Here is an 18,862-nt window from a genome sequence, read left to right as displayed (position 1 = left end):
CCTATTTAATGAAATTAAAATTTTAAAACTTTCCATGTTTATTGTATGAATATATTCATCTTTTATAGGTTTTCAAAAAGAACCTTTTGCATATCGAGTTTGATAAAAAAAAAAGATTCTGAATGTTAATAAAAAAAACATATAAAATACGTTACTTTTCAAAGAGGAATCTCTTCTTCGAAAACAGCCAGGTGTTGCAAAAATTTCGAAATAAATTTATATAGCATCCCGCGAACGTTCGGCTTTTTCAAACATAACCTCAGTGGAGCGTCTGGCTTTTTGCATTTTTATTTGGCGTGTTCTATTAATTTTGCAAAATAACAATTGTACTATGGCAGAAATAAATCTCAACTCACTTTCAGCAGCTCTAGACAATGTGTCTGGTAGTGGAGTGTCGTTTGAGGATAAAACCAAGAACTGGGGAACCAAAGATGAAGGTATTTCAATAAACTTCTTTTTGTTTATTGCCTGGTGACTAAGTTTTTTGGGGGCATTTCCAGTTAAGGAACTTACGGATGCTATTGACAAGTGCCAGAAATTGGAGTACTTAAACTTGGCTGGGAACACATTGGGCGTCGAAGCTGCCCAGGAAGTGGGAAAAGCACTGAAGAAACATTCGGAATTCCAAAGGGCTCTTTGGAAGGATTCCTTCACAGGGCGCTTGAAAACAGAGATTCCCATCGCTTTGGCGGCCATGGGTCGTGGTATCATTGATGCAGGAGCCCATCTTACTGTTTTCGATTGCAGTGACAATGCTCTGGGACCCAATGGCATGAAGGGACTTGTGGAGTTATTTAGCAGTGCAGCTTGTTTTTCACTCCAAGAACTGAAGCTGAACAATTGTGGCCTGGGAATCGATGGCGGAAAGATGCTGGCGAAAGCACTGACTGAATGTCACAAGGCCAGTGTAAAGGCAAATTCGCCTCTCAGGCTTAAAGTCTTCGTTGCGGGAAGAAATCGACTTGAGAACAAGGGAGCCGAAGCTTTGGCTGGATTTTTCGCTCAAGTCAAGAGTCTGGAGGAGATCACAATGCCCCAAAATGGAATCTACCATGAAGGCATTACAGCCCTATCTGCTGCTCTCCGGGAGAATACCAGAATGCAGGTCCTAAATCTCAATGACAACACCATTGGACTCAAGGTTAGTAAATTTGTCCACTGAATTTATTCATCAAACATTAGGGGAGCCTGGGGCAATGTGGTAAGCCGAAAATTGACAAATTAAATATTTTCCAAGATCGAGACTTTAAATTTTTAGCATTAGATTTTTGAAACATTAATAACCAATTTTTCTAATATTATTATACTATTTTTATTCTAATATTATTCTTAATAATATTCTAATATTCTTATTATTATCCTAATATTCTTATTATTATTCTATTCTTCCGTCCGGCTGGACGGACCCGAAATTGCCGGCTAATGATAATTCAAAACATATACCCAGTGAATTTTAGCTGGATCTGAGCACTTTGAGAAAATAGGAGGATTGAAATATCCGAAATATATCCTAATAGGGGAAGGTTTTGCACCTTCATAATTTTGCAGCTTCGTAAAAGTTGATTTTTTTCCAAGTTACTAAATTAATTACATCCATGGACATACAATCTAAAAGCTAGTCCTACATCTCACATTTCCTGACAAACTTGGAAGCCTAGGCCTTTTTTCCTAGGTCCAAAAGGCAAAAATAAAAAATGGGCCTAAAATCGTAATTCTGATGTGTAATATTTTATGCATTTTTGCACATTGCAAGTGTCTTTTCGAAAAAGCAACTATTCCAGGTTATATAGGGGGTTTATTAGGGTTAATATTTACCGTGAAAATCTTTTGTTTAAAGGGGGTCGTTTTTGTATGTGGAGCAAAATTCATAAAAATTACCACCCTTGGAGCTCAGGAAAATTGAATTTTGCAGCTTCGTAAAAATATCTGTCAAAATTACTAACCACCGAATTTGAGAATTCCTCACTGTTTTGGCTCACACTGTGTACGCCGCTCGGGATATTTGACTCATCAGAGATTCCACTGAATAAATTCACAAGAAAATTGGGATATTAAACAATTTTCAGTAAAATCTCGAAGGAAAACACACACTTCCCCATCAAAATGAGACTTCATCAGATGTTTTATTTCACTTCTGTCAAATTAAACATTAAACCTGAATCTGCTTATGGTAGGTGTGATTCTTTCATTGCCCATGTGGTAATGAAAGTGGTAAATTAATGTGGTAAATTAATCACTGGTAATTCTAAGAATCACTGATGTTTAAAAAAAATGTTCTGTAAGACAGATTCGAGACGTTAGAGAAAACACAAGGATTACAATAAGTGTGATTACTACTTTCTGATTTGTGCAGTGATGAAACTAGACTGTTTATGGTAGATGTGATTCTTTAATTGCCACTTCGATGTATTTTGAGTATTTCTCATTCAATTTTTCTTGTTTTAAAGTGGAACTTCCTACATTTCACTTTAAATAGGTGGCTAGTCATTTTTGAAATCAGTTACGTCCAAAATATGTTCTGTAAGACCCATTGGAGGTATTAGAGAAAATCTGAGGATTACATTAGGTGTGATTATGAGAGAATCATACCTAACCGAACTCTTAACTGACTGTCAGAATGCAGGGAAAAATGGTTTTCCGAGTGTCAAAAAACATGTGTTAGAAAAAGAAGCTTAAAATAGATTTTTTAATGCGTGATACCTCCTACGAATGGTGAAAACAAGTAGATGAAAGTTCCATCTAAGTAGTGATGCCCAAATTTTTGTGTCCGGTATAATGTTTTCGGGGAAAATGAGGCCTACAGAGGTGGAAAAAAGTACTACGAAGCTAAGCTAACCAGGGCACCTTCGTAAAAAATGCCGCTACATTTTCATTTTTCTGTAGAGGAATTTTGTGAGGCAGAATTATGAACCCAATAAGTAAGAGATTTTTTTGGTGTAGTGATATAATTGATTCGGTGTGTGTGGCATTCAATAAAAAATCTTAAATCTTGGACTCCTTTTCTAATACGAACCTTCAAAAACTTCCCCTATATCCGAAAATCATGCCAAAAATGGATAAATGTTGAGAACAGTTAGAAAAACCTAATTTTTGATGTCTTTCAGCAGATCAGCCAGGGCCAATTTTCGGCACAGTTAAAAAAAAACATGTTTTTAGAGGGAATAGAAAGGATGGGGGGGGGGAGTTATTTGGGTAAGCTAGTTCGATAGAGAATGTTGACTTATGGGGGGTCACTGAAGACCGCAAGTCAATATCACTCACCGGACTGGGGGTCACCGAAGACCGGAACTTGATATCCCTTACCGTTTAAGCTCTAGGAGGACGGTGACAATTTGAAAAAAAAATGGGGATGGAGGGGGTGGTGGGAAATTAAAATCATACCCAACTAGCAAATTAGCTGCCTTATAGAACCAAATACTTGAAATGATCTTATAATGATCTTCTGAACAGCTGACAGCGGAATTATAGGATAGAGATATAAAAGTCTCATAAGAAGCATAATACAATTCTACGAAACTCTTTTTATAAGATAATATTTCTCAAGAAAATATCTTCTATAATATTTTACTTACATCAAGCTCAAAGTATGTGTTAATAAGAACAAAAGCATTAAGAACTATTTTCTTGTGAATCTTATTTCAAGGTGTGCTACAAGTTCTTTTTATAAACTTTGTTTCAGTACAATCCTTTTCACGTGAAAATACTAGTTATTTTCTTAATGAAAATCAAAGTAGTCCTATTTTATCGATTTGCTCAATATTTTCTAGAGCCTTCTGTTATTTTTCTGCAATTTTTATTTCTTAATTTATGAATAAAAATGGAAGACAGATTAATTACGCTGTGAGTTTTCTATTAGGATAGAAGAGAGCAATGAGTACAATATGGAAGAATACTAAAAACTGTTATAAGATTCTCATATTTGCTCTGCATAGTGTCTTATAGAAGACTCTTAGACTTCGAATACACTAACACTTTTTTCTACGTGAAAAATATCATGATTTCCACAAAAAATTAAACTAATCCACTTTTATCAGTTTGTAACATTTTTTTTGTCCTTCAGTGGCACTTGCACCTTTTTAATTTATAAAAAAAAAATACCATGGGAGCGTCCAAAAAGTATTTTCTCCTTCATTTTGGCTTGTACCGTTCTCAAAATACGATACTCTGCTTTTCTTAAAAACCGCTTGTAGTACTCCCGAATGAGTCTCAGTGACTCTTATATGTAAAAGTGGCGCACTACTAAGATGCTCAGGAAGTTCTTTGAGCACTACTGACAAAAAATGTGAGGCATTCTTTGAGAAGATGCTGTAAAACTTAGTAATTTCTTTATTTCTTGATTATACACTCGTTATCACTATACCATAACACGTTTTCACCTTAAAACATTAGCAGAATTTAGCAAATCTACTCTTATTGAATGTATTTATATGAAAAATGCTTTGCAATCCAAACGTTGCACGCAAAATGTCAACAACTTCCACTGATTTCCCCTCATTTCCCCTTAAATTTGACCTGGATCTATTGAAGACTTGTAGCATGCTCATAACAGTCTTTAAAATTTACAAATAATCGGAAAATTCAGTCGAGACGAAGTTTGGAGGCGTTTCTTCATATACCGATATAACAGGAACAAAATGGATTTACGTGGGTTCGCGTCGCGGCACAGCTACAGGGACCATCTTTGTATCTCTGGAATGGCGGTAATGGTGAACTAACAAATTCCTAAACATGATAAATTACATTAAAAAATTATAATTACATAAAATAGAATTAGATAAATATGTACAAAAGCGAAAAAAAAATTTTGTGATTCTTTTAATTATTCTGATTATGGTCTTATAACAGGTTCATACCCGTTTATAATGTTAAATTTAGAGTATTGTATAAGCATTCTCTCAGATGCTATATAGATGTTTTATAAGACTGTCTCATAGAACTCTTTAGTTTCCTTTCACAGCAATGCTTATAGAGTCACTTGAGCCCATTAATGGTGCGCCACTTTTATATATAAAGGTCTCAATGACTATTTTAAGTAGTCTACAAGCGTTATTTAAGCAAATCGTTCTTTGAGACTTTCTGATAAGCCATGATTCGGAAATTCTATAAGACTATATTGAGAAAAAATTGTTTCTTGGGTAATAATGTTCCTTGGGTCAACTTATGAGGGGATCCTTCGACAATCCGAAGTTCGTATCTCTTACTGTTTCTCCTCTAGATTGGTAACAATTTAATAATAATATTAATAATAATGCTGACACAACATTCCATGAAGGAACAAGGCCTTCCCGCAAGGGGATTTCTAGGCATGCATTATTATTTTTTCTTGTACGGGATGAGGTTGTTAGTCCCATGCCACGTGAAATCAAGTGCAGTGAAGCTCACTGGATATAATCCGAACACCTTTAACGTCAGAAAAATTCCTGGTGACCTAAAGGAGATTCGAACCCGGGGCATTTGCATCATAGAACGAGTGCTCCTACCACTTGACCCATTGAGTGGCCATGGTAATACACGGTTCTTAAATTACTTGTGTCTTAATTAAATTACTTGGCATTTGTTCCTACTTCGAATACAATTCACTAAACCAAATGCTGTTATATTTTGGAGCTACTCCGAGCAAAAACAGCACATTTTAATAGGCAAATGCATATACAATAGAATGTTTTTGCTTTTTGTCCCTTAGGTAGAGCCTTAGTGGTTCTAAATTTAGAAAGATCTCTAGTTTATAATATATCGGATAACTGCTTGTAATTTGGGACAGTTTGTAATTTGGACACTATGGGAGCATCTAAACGGGGGGATTTTATTTCGAAACCACCATTTTGAAAAAAAAAGTTCCCCACTGAGCTTTAGTAGATCGGTGCATTTTTGCCTATCTTTTGGCGCTTAAAATCTCCCTCTTCGAAAGTTCCATTCTTTATTTTCGAATATTTTGACATTTCAAGCAGTTCTAAATATTTTTTGTGTTTTTCAAGAGATGTTTTTCCCGTGAACTATTTTCAAAGTTATCAAGAGTCGAAAAGCTAGTGAAATAGGGACATCGATCACTCTTCAGAATGTATCGTTTAATCTTCATTAAAATATGGTCGAATTGTTAAATAGACATCCTTGTATAGTTATGAAATTTGTCAGCTGAAAAGTGAACTTAGAGACCCTTACGTATATGAATAAAGTTGATTAATACGAAAATAAAAACTTACGATATTTTTCGTTGTTCGTCACCAGGCTAAATATTAACTTTACCACTCTTTAACAAATTCTTTGATTGTAAAACACTGTGTAATTGACGTTCGAAACGTTTCGAAATAAAATAGAAAGTTTTCCAGACTATCTATTTTAGTTAGAGCACACTTGGAGAATTTATAACAGAGTGTGGAGAAAATTTATCTCAGAAATGAACCGCTAGGGGAGATTTCCCGAGACTCACCGGTGCATAGCACAGTGGGGTGCATTTCGAAATCCCCTCGTATAGAAGACGCCTATGAGGATGAAGTGAATACTACAAATAAATTGATTATAATTCTGAATTTTTCTTTCAATATTTAATGAATAATAATATTTTCTATTTAAATATTTTTTTTTAAAGTTTGTAATACTAAATTCGTTCAATTTTCAATATGTTTTGCAATAAAATGCCCGGGAAAATAAATATGAAGAGGGCTTGATGGGTTGAATTCTTGAAATCCTTGAAATGGACAACAGTGGACAACCTATTGAGGCATGTTAGGTGTCCAAAATTACAAATAAGGTGTCTAAAATTACAAAGTGTTCAAAATTGTAAGCAAGGTGTTCAAAATAACAAATAAAATGTCCAAAATTGCAAACAAAATATCCAAAATTACAAACAAAGGTGTCTAAAATAACAGTCAAATTCATGTCTAGGGTAAGTGTGCCAAATTTCGGCATAGTTGCATGCAAGCGTCAAAGTCTCAAGTTTGAAATGTAATATTTTTTAATAAAAATTGATTTTTTTTCATTCCCTCTTTTTAAGGAGTGTTGCTTAGAACCTTGTAAACCATTTATCGTCTTTATTTACTCTAAAATCATTCTTAATACATTTTTAATATGAATAAAAATGTAGACATAGCTTTGGTGCCCTATTTCGGCCACCTTCATTCTCATAGTTTTTTGCCTTTAGGGAATTCTTTCAATGTCTTTTTCACTCACGTCATCTCGTTTGTCGAAGCTACATTTTTTACATAGAAAACGGTGGCCGGAATTGCAAGCTGACCGGAATTTGGCCCATTTACCCTACATGTTTTTTTTGTCATTTTTAAAAGTATTTAGAAAAAGCAAAGGATAAACTTGAAAATATTGCACTTCAAATTTTGGACAGTGGTGCTTATATGAACGCTGTCCCAAATTACAAGCACTTCCCCTATATCTTATTTCACGAATAAAACCAATTTTTCCTTAATATTTAGGGCCTTTTTTTTGTTAACTATTGCTTTTTAGGGTGCTGATGCCCTTGCTGATGCCATCAGTAATATGCAACAACTCAGAGAAATTAACTTTGGTGATTGCTTGCTTAAGACACGTGGAGCCACGTTGCTGAGTGAAGTTCTTAGTGATGAGCACGAAGCTCTGGAGATTCTTAATCTCACAAATAATGAAATTGGGCCAAATGGTGGCCTTTCTTTGGCATCAGCCATGGCCAATAAAATTAATCTTCAGAGTTTGTTGTTAGATGGAAATCAATTTGGACAGGAGTGTAGGGAGATGATCATGGAAGAGCTTAGACTATTCAACCTGGAACATACTTTGGGTTCACTGGAGGAGGATGATTCTGAGGGTGAGGAGGAATATGACGAAGGAGAAGATGAAATGGAGGAAGAGGAAATTGACACGGAAGATTTGGAATATATTGAAGACGACGATGAATGTGCAGAAGACGATGAAGAGACTGATGATGCAGTTGAAGATGCTGAGCAAGAGATTATGCCAAATCGAAATGTTTTGAGATCTGAAGTAACGCCTGTTGAAGCATTTTGTCGTGCTGAACAGCCGACTTTGGCGATGTTTGAGGAAATTGATGCTAAAGATAGAACTGCGGCTTTCCGGAACTATTTGAATGGGCTACCCGGTGAATTCTACTTGGTTTACCTTGTCTTTGCCATTCTCAAATGTTCAGCCCTGAGTCTGCAGTCCAAGGAAGCCCTTGCAGTGTCTGATGACCTCTTTGCTGATGCTCTCAAATATGCTCAGGATAAATCTCAGGTGAATTCCGTGAGGAATTTCTTTCTGATCCAATTGTGTCTTCTACGCTGTGAAGACAAGTCCTTCAAACCAACCTATGATCCCAAGGCATGCCGAAGTGCTCTTGAAAGTGCCATGCAGAGAGACTTTTTCCCATCAGATCTCAGAGGTACTTTCCAATGTTTCCTTGATCAATTCAAACTTGATTAATTACCATGCAGCTGTTCCTTAAAAAAAAAAGTTTATTAAGGATACGCATGTTTTAATAAAACTACATTACTGGAATCGTAACTTAATTTAAATGCAAAATTATATGGCCGAAATTATAATTTATAGTCGAGGCTAAAAATTGTAATTTGTAGGCCTTTCTTTTTAATTTTTAATACAGACATTTTTGTAATTAAAATTACGGTAACTTATGTAGATTCAATGAAAGTAAAATAATTGTTCATTCTGCTCACAAGACTTTTTTTTCATGTTGAGTCTTGTTGGAATGTCCACTCCCTCTCAGCGAATTGAATTTCTGTTAGGGTAAGTGTGCCAAATTTCGGCATAGTTGCATGTAAGCGCCAAAGTCTCAAGTTTGAAATGTAATATTTTTAATACAAATAGAATTTATTTGTTACTTTTTTGTAAGGAGTGTTCCTTGAAAAATTGTAGACAGTCTACTGTCTTTATTTTCTCTAAATTCATTCTTAATACCAGGGAAGTGACATTAGCACTGAAAAATGCGACCAGTTTTAGTGTACATTTTTGCCTGTTTTCGTACATATTTCACGAGATATCTCCAAAACTACGTAGGTTGCCAAATTGGGGTTTTCGGTTGCTTTTTCGTTATTAAATTGGCTTTTATTTGGCATTTATATTTTTTGTTATTCATTCTACAATGACAGAAAACAGCTAATAAACCCAAAAGCTTTTTCGGCACGCTAGAAACATATGGGAAACATAGGAAATGTCATGCCCCTGCTTAATACATTCTAAAATGAATAAAAATGTTGACATAACATTAGTGGACTATTTCAGCCACTTTCATTTTCATAGTTCCTTGCCCTTCCGGAATTCTTCAAATATCTTTCTCAAATAATCTTGTTCTTCTAATCGACATTTTATTTTTCGCATGGTATTATTTCTAGAGTAAGCAAAAACTAAAAATTCATTGAAATTCTAAGAACAAAAAATGTGGCCGAAATTACAAGCTGGCCGGAATTTGGCACACTTACCCTAAATGCTGAAAACTCTGAAACTTCATTAATATTATCCTACAGCATTTATTTAATAACTTTTTTATTTGGTGGATTTTCAAAATTTAGGAGATTTTTCAAAATCTCAAGACTGATCTAAATTTTAAATATGCTGAATGTAGGGGAAAGGCTCATAATTTTGCCCAGTTTCTTATTTTGGACACTGAGGATAAAATTGGACACTAAATTTATTGAATATTGTGTTGATTCACGTTAGTAGTGATTTGTACATTTGACCTGAAGTGAGATTTGCCTTGCAAATTAGATTTTTCGTGTGAAAAATGGGAAATTTTTAAGACATTAACAGAATGGGAAGAGAAATGCCTTGAAAGGCCCCAGGAAAGGCCAGGGAATGAGCGAATCCGCACGTACTTGGAGTACCGAAGTCAACTTACTTTAATGAATGATATGGAAAGTTTCCGGGCTTCTTGTAACATTCAACGTTTCCACATGAACAGGAAGAGGACTTGGTAAGATTGGTTCATGAAATGAAGAACAATGAGCATCCTGTTGAGGCGGATTAGCTATCCAAATTTACAGCTAACTTGTCCAAATAAATACCAAGCTGTCCAAAATAAGAGTCAAATTCACCTCTACATATCAATTCATTTTTAAATGTATTAAAACTAATTGTAGTAAAAATAAGATGATATATAGCTTGATAAGTTTCTACACAACCCTTCTGAAAATAGAGTAACAAAAAAAGTCAATTAGTATTGAAAATATCGCACTTCAAACTTGGAACATCGATGCTTATAAGCAGACTGTCCAAAATTATGAGCCCTTACCCTTTATACTTAAGATTTCTTAATCTTAATCACTTTAATTTTATCTGTTTTATTAAAAGTGGTCTTTAAACTAAAAATTTGAACCAAGAACGAATCATATAAAAACAAGTGGCAAAGCGTCCCAGGCTTTGTGAAGTGCTCGAACTCGTGACTTAGTTGCTATACCTTAAATTTATTTCCACATCATTTACCGTTTACCGGTTCTCAATCGATTTGGACCGATTCATAAACTACTCAAAACATTGATCGAAATATACCTCAGAAGTAATATTAGATGAGATCATATATTCTGTCAGTAGAAGAGGTAAAAAGTTTGGAGTGGTATATCTCAGCTCCTGATGAACATAATTGGATGAGTGAACTATTGTTGGAAAGCTTGGTTCATTAGCTTTCAGAATCTGGTATAGACATGTGCGCCGAGATATTTTCGGCGGCGGCGGCCAACACTTGAAAATTGTCGGCGGCTGGCTGCGCGCCGGCGCGCCAGCTGAAGCAATCGGCTGCGGCTCAGCTAGGCGCGCCAGACTTTTTTCCGTAATATTTCTCGATTGCAAGCCACATAAATTATCGATTTACCGTGTTGTTGAAAAGAGTTGAAGAGGGTTTCAAAAAATCATTAACCTTTTAATTAATTAATTGACCAAATCGGGTGAAAATTAGGCTTTATTAAATTTAGAATAGATTTGAGCAATTTACTACTTTGAAATCGGTTTTGGAATCGCACCTTCAGATAACTTTTTCACAGAGCTCTTTTTTGGCAAAAAATTGTTGATTTTCACTCAGTAAAAAAACATCTCGTCATTAAAGTTAAATGTAAAATTTTTTTTTCGACTCATTTTAATATAAGTATTGAAAAGTGGAGGAGCACTGGCGAGGAGAAGTGGTAATCACACATGATTTCGGCCTCAATTCACTATTTTGTATTTTTGTAGAGTTTTATAATTATCATGAATGAGCAGGATCTTTGAGGCCGTAGATGGGCTCAAACGTGACCTTTTTTGCGTAATGACCCCACCCGCTGAAGAAAAATTTCTTTCGCTTGGCGCGGAAGTAAGAGGAATGCAAAACACATTCCTAACTTTTTCAGATAAAACTGGGAATACGCTGCGCTTTGCACTCCACCATTCTAATGGGTCTTCCACTCTGTCCTTTACGCATTTAAATGATGCATATTCTTCTCTGAGGGTCGTACACGCTGGATTGTTCTGAGGCAGGTGTTTGTTAGCTAGAGCCAATCTTATGCTCTTAGAATCCACATTTTCGTGTAGAGGCTAAAATTAAACAAAATTAGTAAAACTTCAGAGAAAGATATCTTATTATATTTACCAAATCAGGTTCTTTTCCATTTTCATCATTGATCTTCGAAAATAAAAAGTCACTTCTGCTCTCGAAATTATTTTCCTTTAACCACTCTTCTATTGCAGGCAAGTGTTGTAGGGTCGGATCAAGAAGCGCACCCAGAAGCATTTCTTCGGTGACTTTGTACCTTTTTTCGAGGTGATTCTTTAGAATTTCACACATTGTTGCTTGGATCTCTGATTTGGTTGACTTTTTTTGCAGATCAACCAAGCTAAAAATATATTAATTGTGGTAATATAGTAAGTCAATAAAAAAGCCTACTAAGTACCATCAGCAAAAAAATGTAAGTACAATGCCCACTTTCTTATTCGGATGACATTTTAGCGGTTATATTTAAAATGCAAGTTTTTATTAAATAAGTGAAGTATAATAATTAAGAGCTTTTTTTTAAATATCTTTTAAATAAGATTTCTTTAAAATTTTTATTTTCGTCGTACACAAATATTAAAAAGAAAACTTGTATTATAATATTTATTTTTGAGCCGTTGATTAAATATCATTAGAATAACGAAGCTGACATCTGTCATTTTGTTTCCCAAATAAGAAAGCGGGCACTGTAATTTTAAAAGTAAGGATTACTTTAATATTTTGACCAAAATGTCAATAGGGGTTCAAGCACTTTTAAGACCACCAGTCATTTTAGAACAGAACTAAACAGTAGTAAAACAGAATGATGTAACATTTTATAGGAATATTAATCGAATAGCAGACACTGTTTTTCGAAAAAAAAAATCTTTCCAAGTTAAAAAAAATGCATTCTACGGTAGTCAGGGAGTTTCTATTTAGATAATTTTCATTTTCTGAATCAGATGTACCAATGGAGTATAATATGAATTAAAGGAATACATAAATTTGGCATACCTGTTTTGAATCTCCTTATAAACCAAGAGACCCAAGTTTATAGTTGAGTAATTAGAACCTTCAAGAAGTTTCGTTGCATTGGCGAATATTTCCAAGACGGGGATTACCTCTTTCAGAATGGTGAGATCATTGTCAGCAAGTAAAAGATCAAATCTTTTAATCTTCATTATAGCTTCCTGGTACAAATCTAAGATATAATAATACGATATTTTTTAAATAAACATTTGAAAGAACATAACATTATTTCTATTTAGACTTCAAACAAGCTTTTTAAATAGACTTTTAAAATTCTAAGTAATTCATTGACATAATTTGTGATAGTTCATAATGTGATTCTTTTTTAAAACCAAAAAAATATTCGCACTAAAATATTAATAACTGAATCAAAGTTTCTCTGAATTACTTTGTATTTTATATATTTAATTTTAAAATACAGTAGACTCTCGCTAATTCAGCTCTTTTAAGATCGGACTACTTTTTAATTCGGGCAGCAGTTAAATTTGAAAAAAAAAGTTTGTAGACATAAATAGATAAAAAGTGTGTAGTCATGATGTGATTTTGCATTATTAAGGGGTTTTTATAAAATTTGACGCCCGAATTTCTCTCTAATTCGGGTGACATTTCGGTCCCAAATGCCCGAATTTGAGAGAGTCGAGTCTACTGTAATGAATTTTTTTTTATTTTGTCCAAACTACCAACACGTGAAGCAGTAACTATTATAATGAAACAGACATGCAGTTAAAAAAATGCGTTAATGGAATATGCATTACTTAAAACACACATCCTATGAATTTTAATGAAAGTGAATCTTACCCAGAAAACAGTTAGGGGAAAGTCGTCTGCTTTCAAACGAAAAATGGAGATCCAAATTTAAGATTTTTTTCTGAAGAATCCACAAAATGGATTTTATTTTCTACTACACCAAAAAATTCTCTTGTTCATTCGGCGTATATGATTACTTCATTCAGCACTTGCAAGTCCTCAGTTTTTCCTTCTGAGGAAATTAAAAAAGTGATGTCGATTTGTATGAAGGCAGCTGGCATAGTCTGCCTTTAAACGCGAGGCAGCTGCCTTTAAATGTTTTTTTTTCACTGAGAATATTGAATCAATAAAACTAAATGGGCTATAAATGATTAGGTTGAAGCCTAACGCACTCACTAAAATCATCACTGCAGTCAAAAGACATTAAACAATAACGTTTCTTCACATTTTTCTGAAGCACTGTTTTGCACATGAAAATTTGGAAGAAAAAGCCATTGAAGTTGAAAATTGTCAACTTGAAACATCCCGACCGGAGCAAGATAGCAGGTTATAGGTATTTGTATGACGTTCGTCAGAGAAAAGTAGGAGTTCGATTTCACATGTTTTGATGTACGGAAAGATAGGATTTAAAGGCACACGACATTAGCATTTAAAGGCTGCTGCAGGGTGATATTTGCAAATTTTTGCCACCTACAAAAATTGTGTCATCTGAACCAAAATGTTTTAACAGAAATATTAAGCCTGATTAACCTTCTATGTGTCACAATGGAAGATTTATTTGTAAAATGATTTTTACTATGAAAAATCACATGATTTGTGGAACATCAAAATTACAGTTTAGAGCTCATTTTCATTTTTTTTGATCTAGCATCTAGGAAATAGGAGCTAGGCTCTCCATTTTTTGATGATTTGTGAGGATGATGGATAGCTACCTAATAGTTAATAGAATATAATTTATGCTTTTGAGAACAACGAAAAAATCGCAATATTTGAAGGCTGCTGCATTTAAAGGCAGACGACTTTCCCCTACTAAGTTTTTATGATAAACAAAAAAAAAACAAAAATGCAATAGAAAGTTGAAAGCATTATATAATTTGCCAATACCGACACTATATCAATGTTATTCTTAAATTTAATTTACCTGTATGACTGCAAAAGACTATGAAATTGACTTCGTATTTATCCTCTGTAATATTGAGACACAAAAGAAGTCAGTGACAGATTTTTCCAACACGGGATAGAACAACAGTATAACATATAAACATGATTGCATTATAATAAATATCCCAATCCCGATACGATTAATAATAATAACAATGGCATAAAAAAAGAACTTTAAAAAATATATTATGTCTCACCTTGGCTTTTAACGTAGCTATCAATCATTAAGAGCATGGAACTCCACCTAGTCTCGCACATTTTTTTGAGACTTGTGTAGGACCCCAATGTTTCCCACTCAAATGTGAAAAATTGTTCTGCTGAATCTTCTTCATCTCCTAAAAAAGTTTTATAGAATATTTTCTTTAGATATTAACAACTTTTGGTGATTTTTTTAATGATCAGATCAAAATGAAATTTTCAGGGCTCTATACATATGTCTTGAGAAAGTCAAAAGTATTCTTCAATTCAAATTTAAATAAGGGCGACAATTTTTCTGAAGACGTTCCGCGTGACCACGGCCAACAGTGAAAGTTATCAATCAATAAAACAGTCAATTCTTCTAATAAATTTACATGGCTATGCAAAAAAATAAGCAGCAGAAATATTTATTTTGCAAGTGTGTGTACTTCACTAGAGAATCTATTTAATTAGCTACCCTGAAAATATCAAGTCAAGTTAGTCAAAATTTCAAGTCGTATAGTTTGAAAAAAAATGTTTATAGCTTGACAAATATTGAAAAAATTTCAGCTAAAACTTACCGATCTTCGCGCAGTTCTCCAAAAAATGTTCCCACATCTTCTCATTTTCCTTTGCCTTGAACATTTTTTCAAGTTCTGGTTTCTTTGAGGACAGAGCTCTATATATTCCCTTCAATGTTGAAACAATTTCTTTCAGCCGAACGATTCTTTGGTCTTCCATCAGATCCTTCATGACCAACCTATGTAGGGCATGAGCTATGCAAGGTTGTCTTTGATAGCCTAAGAGGCGTGTTGCTTTAATAACATTCGAGCCACCGTCAGTGACGAAAATGAGATTTTTTCCGAGTAAATTAAAGTCCATCAGGACTTTTTCAATCTCTTTCGATAGATTCTCCCCTGTATGAGAACCGTGAATACTTTGCGTTGAAAGTGTTACATTTATAAGTTGCATATCTGCAGCGATGAAATGAAGAGTCATCGTAATATAAGATACTTTCTTGTATCCATCCGTCCACATATCTGTGGTGATGCTTCCAGTTTCTCCCATTTTACATTCAATCAATGCTTTAAGATCAGAGTAGCAGCGGCTGTAAATGTCATCCAAGCATTGGCGGGAAATTGTTGATCTCGATGGGAAATCACTTCTATCTTTCACTCCTCCTATCTTTATGACAAAATCCTGGAAGGCTTCGTCGGTGACAAAAGAGAAGGAAGTTAACGTTCTGCATACAAGGAGGGCTAATTCCCTTCCAATACGATATTTATCAGCAATCGTTTTATTAGCATTATGTACTGTGGTCGTTTGAGGTTTCACTAGCACCTCATCAATTTTTTTCTGATTCTTTGGAGGTATATTTTTTATGTTGATGCCATGTACATTTTCCAAATGCCTGTACAAATTACTTGACGAGGTTTGTTTCCCATATCTGCAATATACAAATGATTGTTTTCTTATTATTAGGATTACCTTACATTGAAATTATCAATAAACATTATTTATTTAAATAGAGTAACAGAATAACTGCCTAAGAAAAGAATTTATCATGAATTTATTATGATAAGAATTTATTTACAAAAGATCCAAAATTGTCAACTTTGCGTATGCCTGCCTTGTCATGTGTAGGGGGAGGCTTTGATCGTTCGCACATACGCTACCTTCAGACACTTCATATTTCTCCCATATTCCTTTATGAATCTCACATATGGCTATATATTGTAATAGCTAACCTTAAATCCCATCTTTCCTGAAAAAATTGAGAGTCTAATCCTTTTTTCCTAGTTTCAGGAAACAAAAAATAAAAACAGGTCCAAAACTGTAATTTTGCTGTGCAATATTTCATACGATTGTGCAGAATTAATATCACTTTTCTGAAAAACTACTATCACAAAGGGTAGAAGGGTTATTAGGAATCAGATTTATGTAAAAATCTTTTAGGCTGAACAGGCACTTTTTGTGGGTGGAACAAAATTCACAAACTTGACTCAGATTCATCGATCGCATATAGAAGACTGCTTCTTTCAGATATTTTCCAGGAAACTTCATTTTAGATACGATCCCTCATATTCACATCTATTGTAATCTACCGATTTGATCCACCACTAAAAAGGAAAACTTAAAAATCGTAAAGTTGATAAACAAGAAGTAATTTGACTCAAATAGGCTGCAGTTGAGTAATTATTAAGCAATTTTGCATTTCTTTGATATAAAAATATTTTTCAAGCTTGCACAAACTGAATGTGCAATGAAAGAATCACATCTGCAATAAGCTCATACAGTTTACAACTGGTTTTTTGACAATCTTTGACATAACCTCACTATTGTGTTGTTTTGCATGACAAAGAAAAGAAATTGTCCGTGAGAAGCTGTTTTGTGAAAATTTTAGCTTGTTCACCTGCTGAAGCTCAATATCTGTGCTAAATCCCGATTCCTGCAGCTGCAGGAACAGAGAAATCTTCAATGATGCGCATTCAAACGTTTTTGTGCATATCCGGCTCCGTGGAGGAATGGTGGAATCTTGTGTGGTCTTCTCGCTTGCAGAGTTTTAGTCAATTTTTAGCTTTAAAAACTTATTGATTCGTGTAAATTTGGTGATATTTGGACTTTTTAAGAAAGTATTCATCAGATTTAACCGTTTCGGGAGTGAAATTCTCGTAGAACCAATCAAAAAAATGGTTTTTAATGTCAATAAAACATCTCTCAGAAAAGTTCCAAAAAAGTGATATTAAAATGTTTTATTCTATATAAAAATGGTTTAATCAAGTAGATTAGAGTTCCCTTTAAACAATGATGTGCAACTTTTAGTGTCCGGTGCAAAATTTACGGTGAAAATGGGGTGTTCAATGATGGCGTGAATCGTGTGCGATAATAGAAACTTGATTCATCTATCGGATAAATCGCCATTAAATTTTCATTTTCCTCTAGAGGAAAATCTAAGGATTTCCTGGAATTTTGTTTGGTGGGATTATAAACCTTATAAGTAAGACATTTTTTTGGCATAGTTGGAGAATCCATACAGTTTGCATGGTAGTCAGAAAAAATCACTGAACTTGAACATCATTTTTGTATGCGAAAGTTCAAAGCCTCCCCCTAAATGCAATAGATATATGAATGTGTCTTGCGTGTCTTGCAAGGTTTAACAGATGCTTGCAAAAAGAATCTTCGATTTGGACTTTCTTCTTATTTGCAGTTATGCACAAGAAGTATTTGTTTCTCAAATAAATTGAATAAATAAGAAGAAAGTACAGAAAAAACATCTTCCGGGAGAGAAAAGGGTTTAATATAAGAAAAAAGAACTTACGTTTTGGTTATCTTGTCCTTCCAACAGAGGCTGCAAAAAATCTTTTCTGGTTCGATAACTTTATTCTCACTTTTATTTTCCATACGCCCAAAATAATATTTGGGCTTATCTTCTGATCCAGATGTTTTAATTATGAACTTTTCTTTCACCTGTTCATCCATTTTTGTAGGTTGCACGCAGATGAAAAAATGACTTTCTTCCACAAAAATATTGCGCCAAATAAATCACTGACAGCTCTTCCAATAGTATTGGGGATTTTTTTTATACAAATTTTGTTCCGTTAACGCTCTGTCGCTTAACAGTAATTCAAAAGCAGTATTACAAAAATTGCATTTACTGCGACAAAAAAGTGTTTAGGGGAAAGTGGGGCACCTTTGAAAGTGAGGCTCCTTTGAAATTGGGATTTTTCTCCAATTTTAAAAAGGAATTGAGCCTCATTCTGATCATAGTTCAATTTAGTTTCTTAATTGGTTTCTTAAGCTCAATTATATCATAATAAAGTCTAGTTCCATTTCAAAATAGGAGAAAAAAAGCCAATTTCAAAGGTACTCCGTTTCAAAGGTGCCTTACTTCCCCCTATATATTGAAAATTACTTTGTTGCGGTGATGATGGGATCCCTAATCTGACTTTAAATGTCCAAGATTATGAAATAAGGACAGAAGACAAACAATGTGTAATTTCATACACATTCAAGATATACAAGCCAATGACATTTTCAACTGATCTGTGAATTATTAGTCAAAAAGCACAACTACAGTTCGAGCACAACTTCAGTTTTGTCAATGTTTAATTTTAAAAATTCTTAATGTTTTTCTAAAAATATATATCGTTTTATAGTAATCATAGACAGCCACCCATATAAACAATTAGAATAATTACTACTCGAACTCAAAGAGAGAGCAGTTGTATAATTGACTTTTTTTTCAACTTGTCACTGTTCTGGAGCTTAAACGGTAAAAGATATCAACTTCCGGTCTTCGATGACCCCTCCTCA

General features: G+C 34.2%; 2 protein-coding genes across 2 annotated transcripts; one reads left to right on the top strand and one right to left on the bottom strand.

Moving 5' to 3' along the window:
- Positions 1 to 43: 43 nt before the first annotated feature.
- On the top strand, positions 44 to 8,659 carry LOC129805273 (ran GTPase-activating protein). The gene is made up of 3 exons (XM_055853075.1): positions 44 to 437; positions 501 to 1,141; positions 7,456 to 8,659. The coding sequence occupies exons 1-3, from the start codon at positions 332 to 334 to the stop codon at positions 8,404 to 8,406; spliced, it is 1,698 nt and encodes a 565-aa protein (XP_055709050.1). The 5' UTR covers positions 44 to 331; the 3' UTR covers positions 8,407 to 8,659.
- A 2,468-nt stretch (positions 8,660 to 11,127) lies between these two features.
- LOC129805272 (E3 SUMO-protein ligase ZBED1-like) lies at positions 11,128 to 18,087 on the bottom strand. The gene is made up of 6 exons (XM_055853074.1): positions 17,868 to 18,087; positions 15,130 to 15,995; positions 14,569 to 14,706; positions 12,449 to 12,635; positions 11,555 to 11,798; positions 11,128 to 11,499 (listed from the first exon to the last, which is right to left on the bottom strand). Exons 1-6 carry the CDS (start codon positions 18,026 to 18,028, stop codon positions 11,134 to 11,136), a joined length of 1,962 nt encoding a protein of 653 aa, XP_055709049.1. The 5' UTR covers positions 18,029 to 18,087; the 3' UTR covers positions 11,128 to 11,133.
- Between the last annotated feature and the right edge of the window lie 775 nt (positions 18,088 to 18,862).

The sequence above is a fragment of the Phlebotomus papatasi genome, chromosome 3 (genome assembly GCF_024763615.1).
Source record: "Phlebotomus papatasi isolate M1 chromosome 3, Ppap_2.1, whole genome shotgun sequence".
NCBI classification, from domain to species: Eukaryota; Metazoa; Arthropoda; class Insecta; order Diptera; family Psychodidae; genus Phlebotomus; species Phlebotomus papatasi.
Note: the sequence above shows the minus strand (reverse complement) of the source record. Positions and strands in the feature narration are given on the sequence as shown.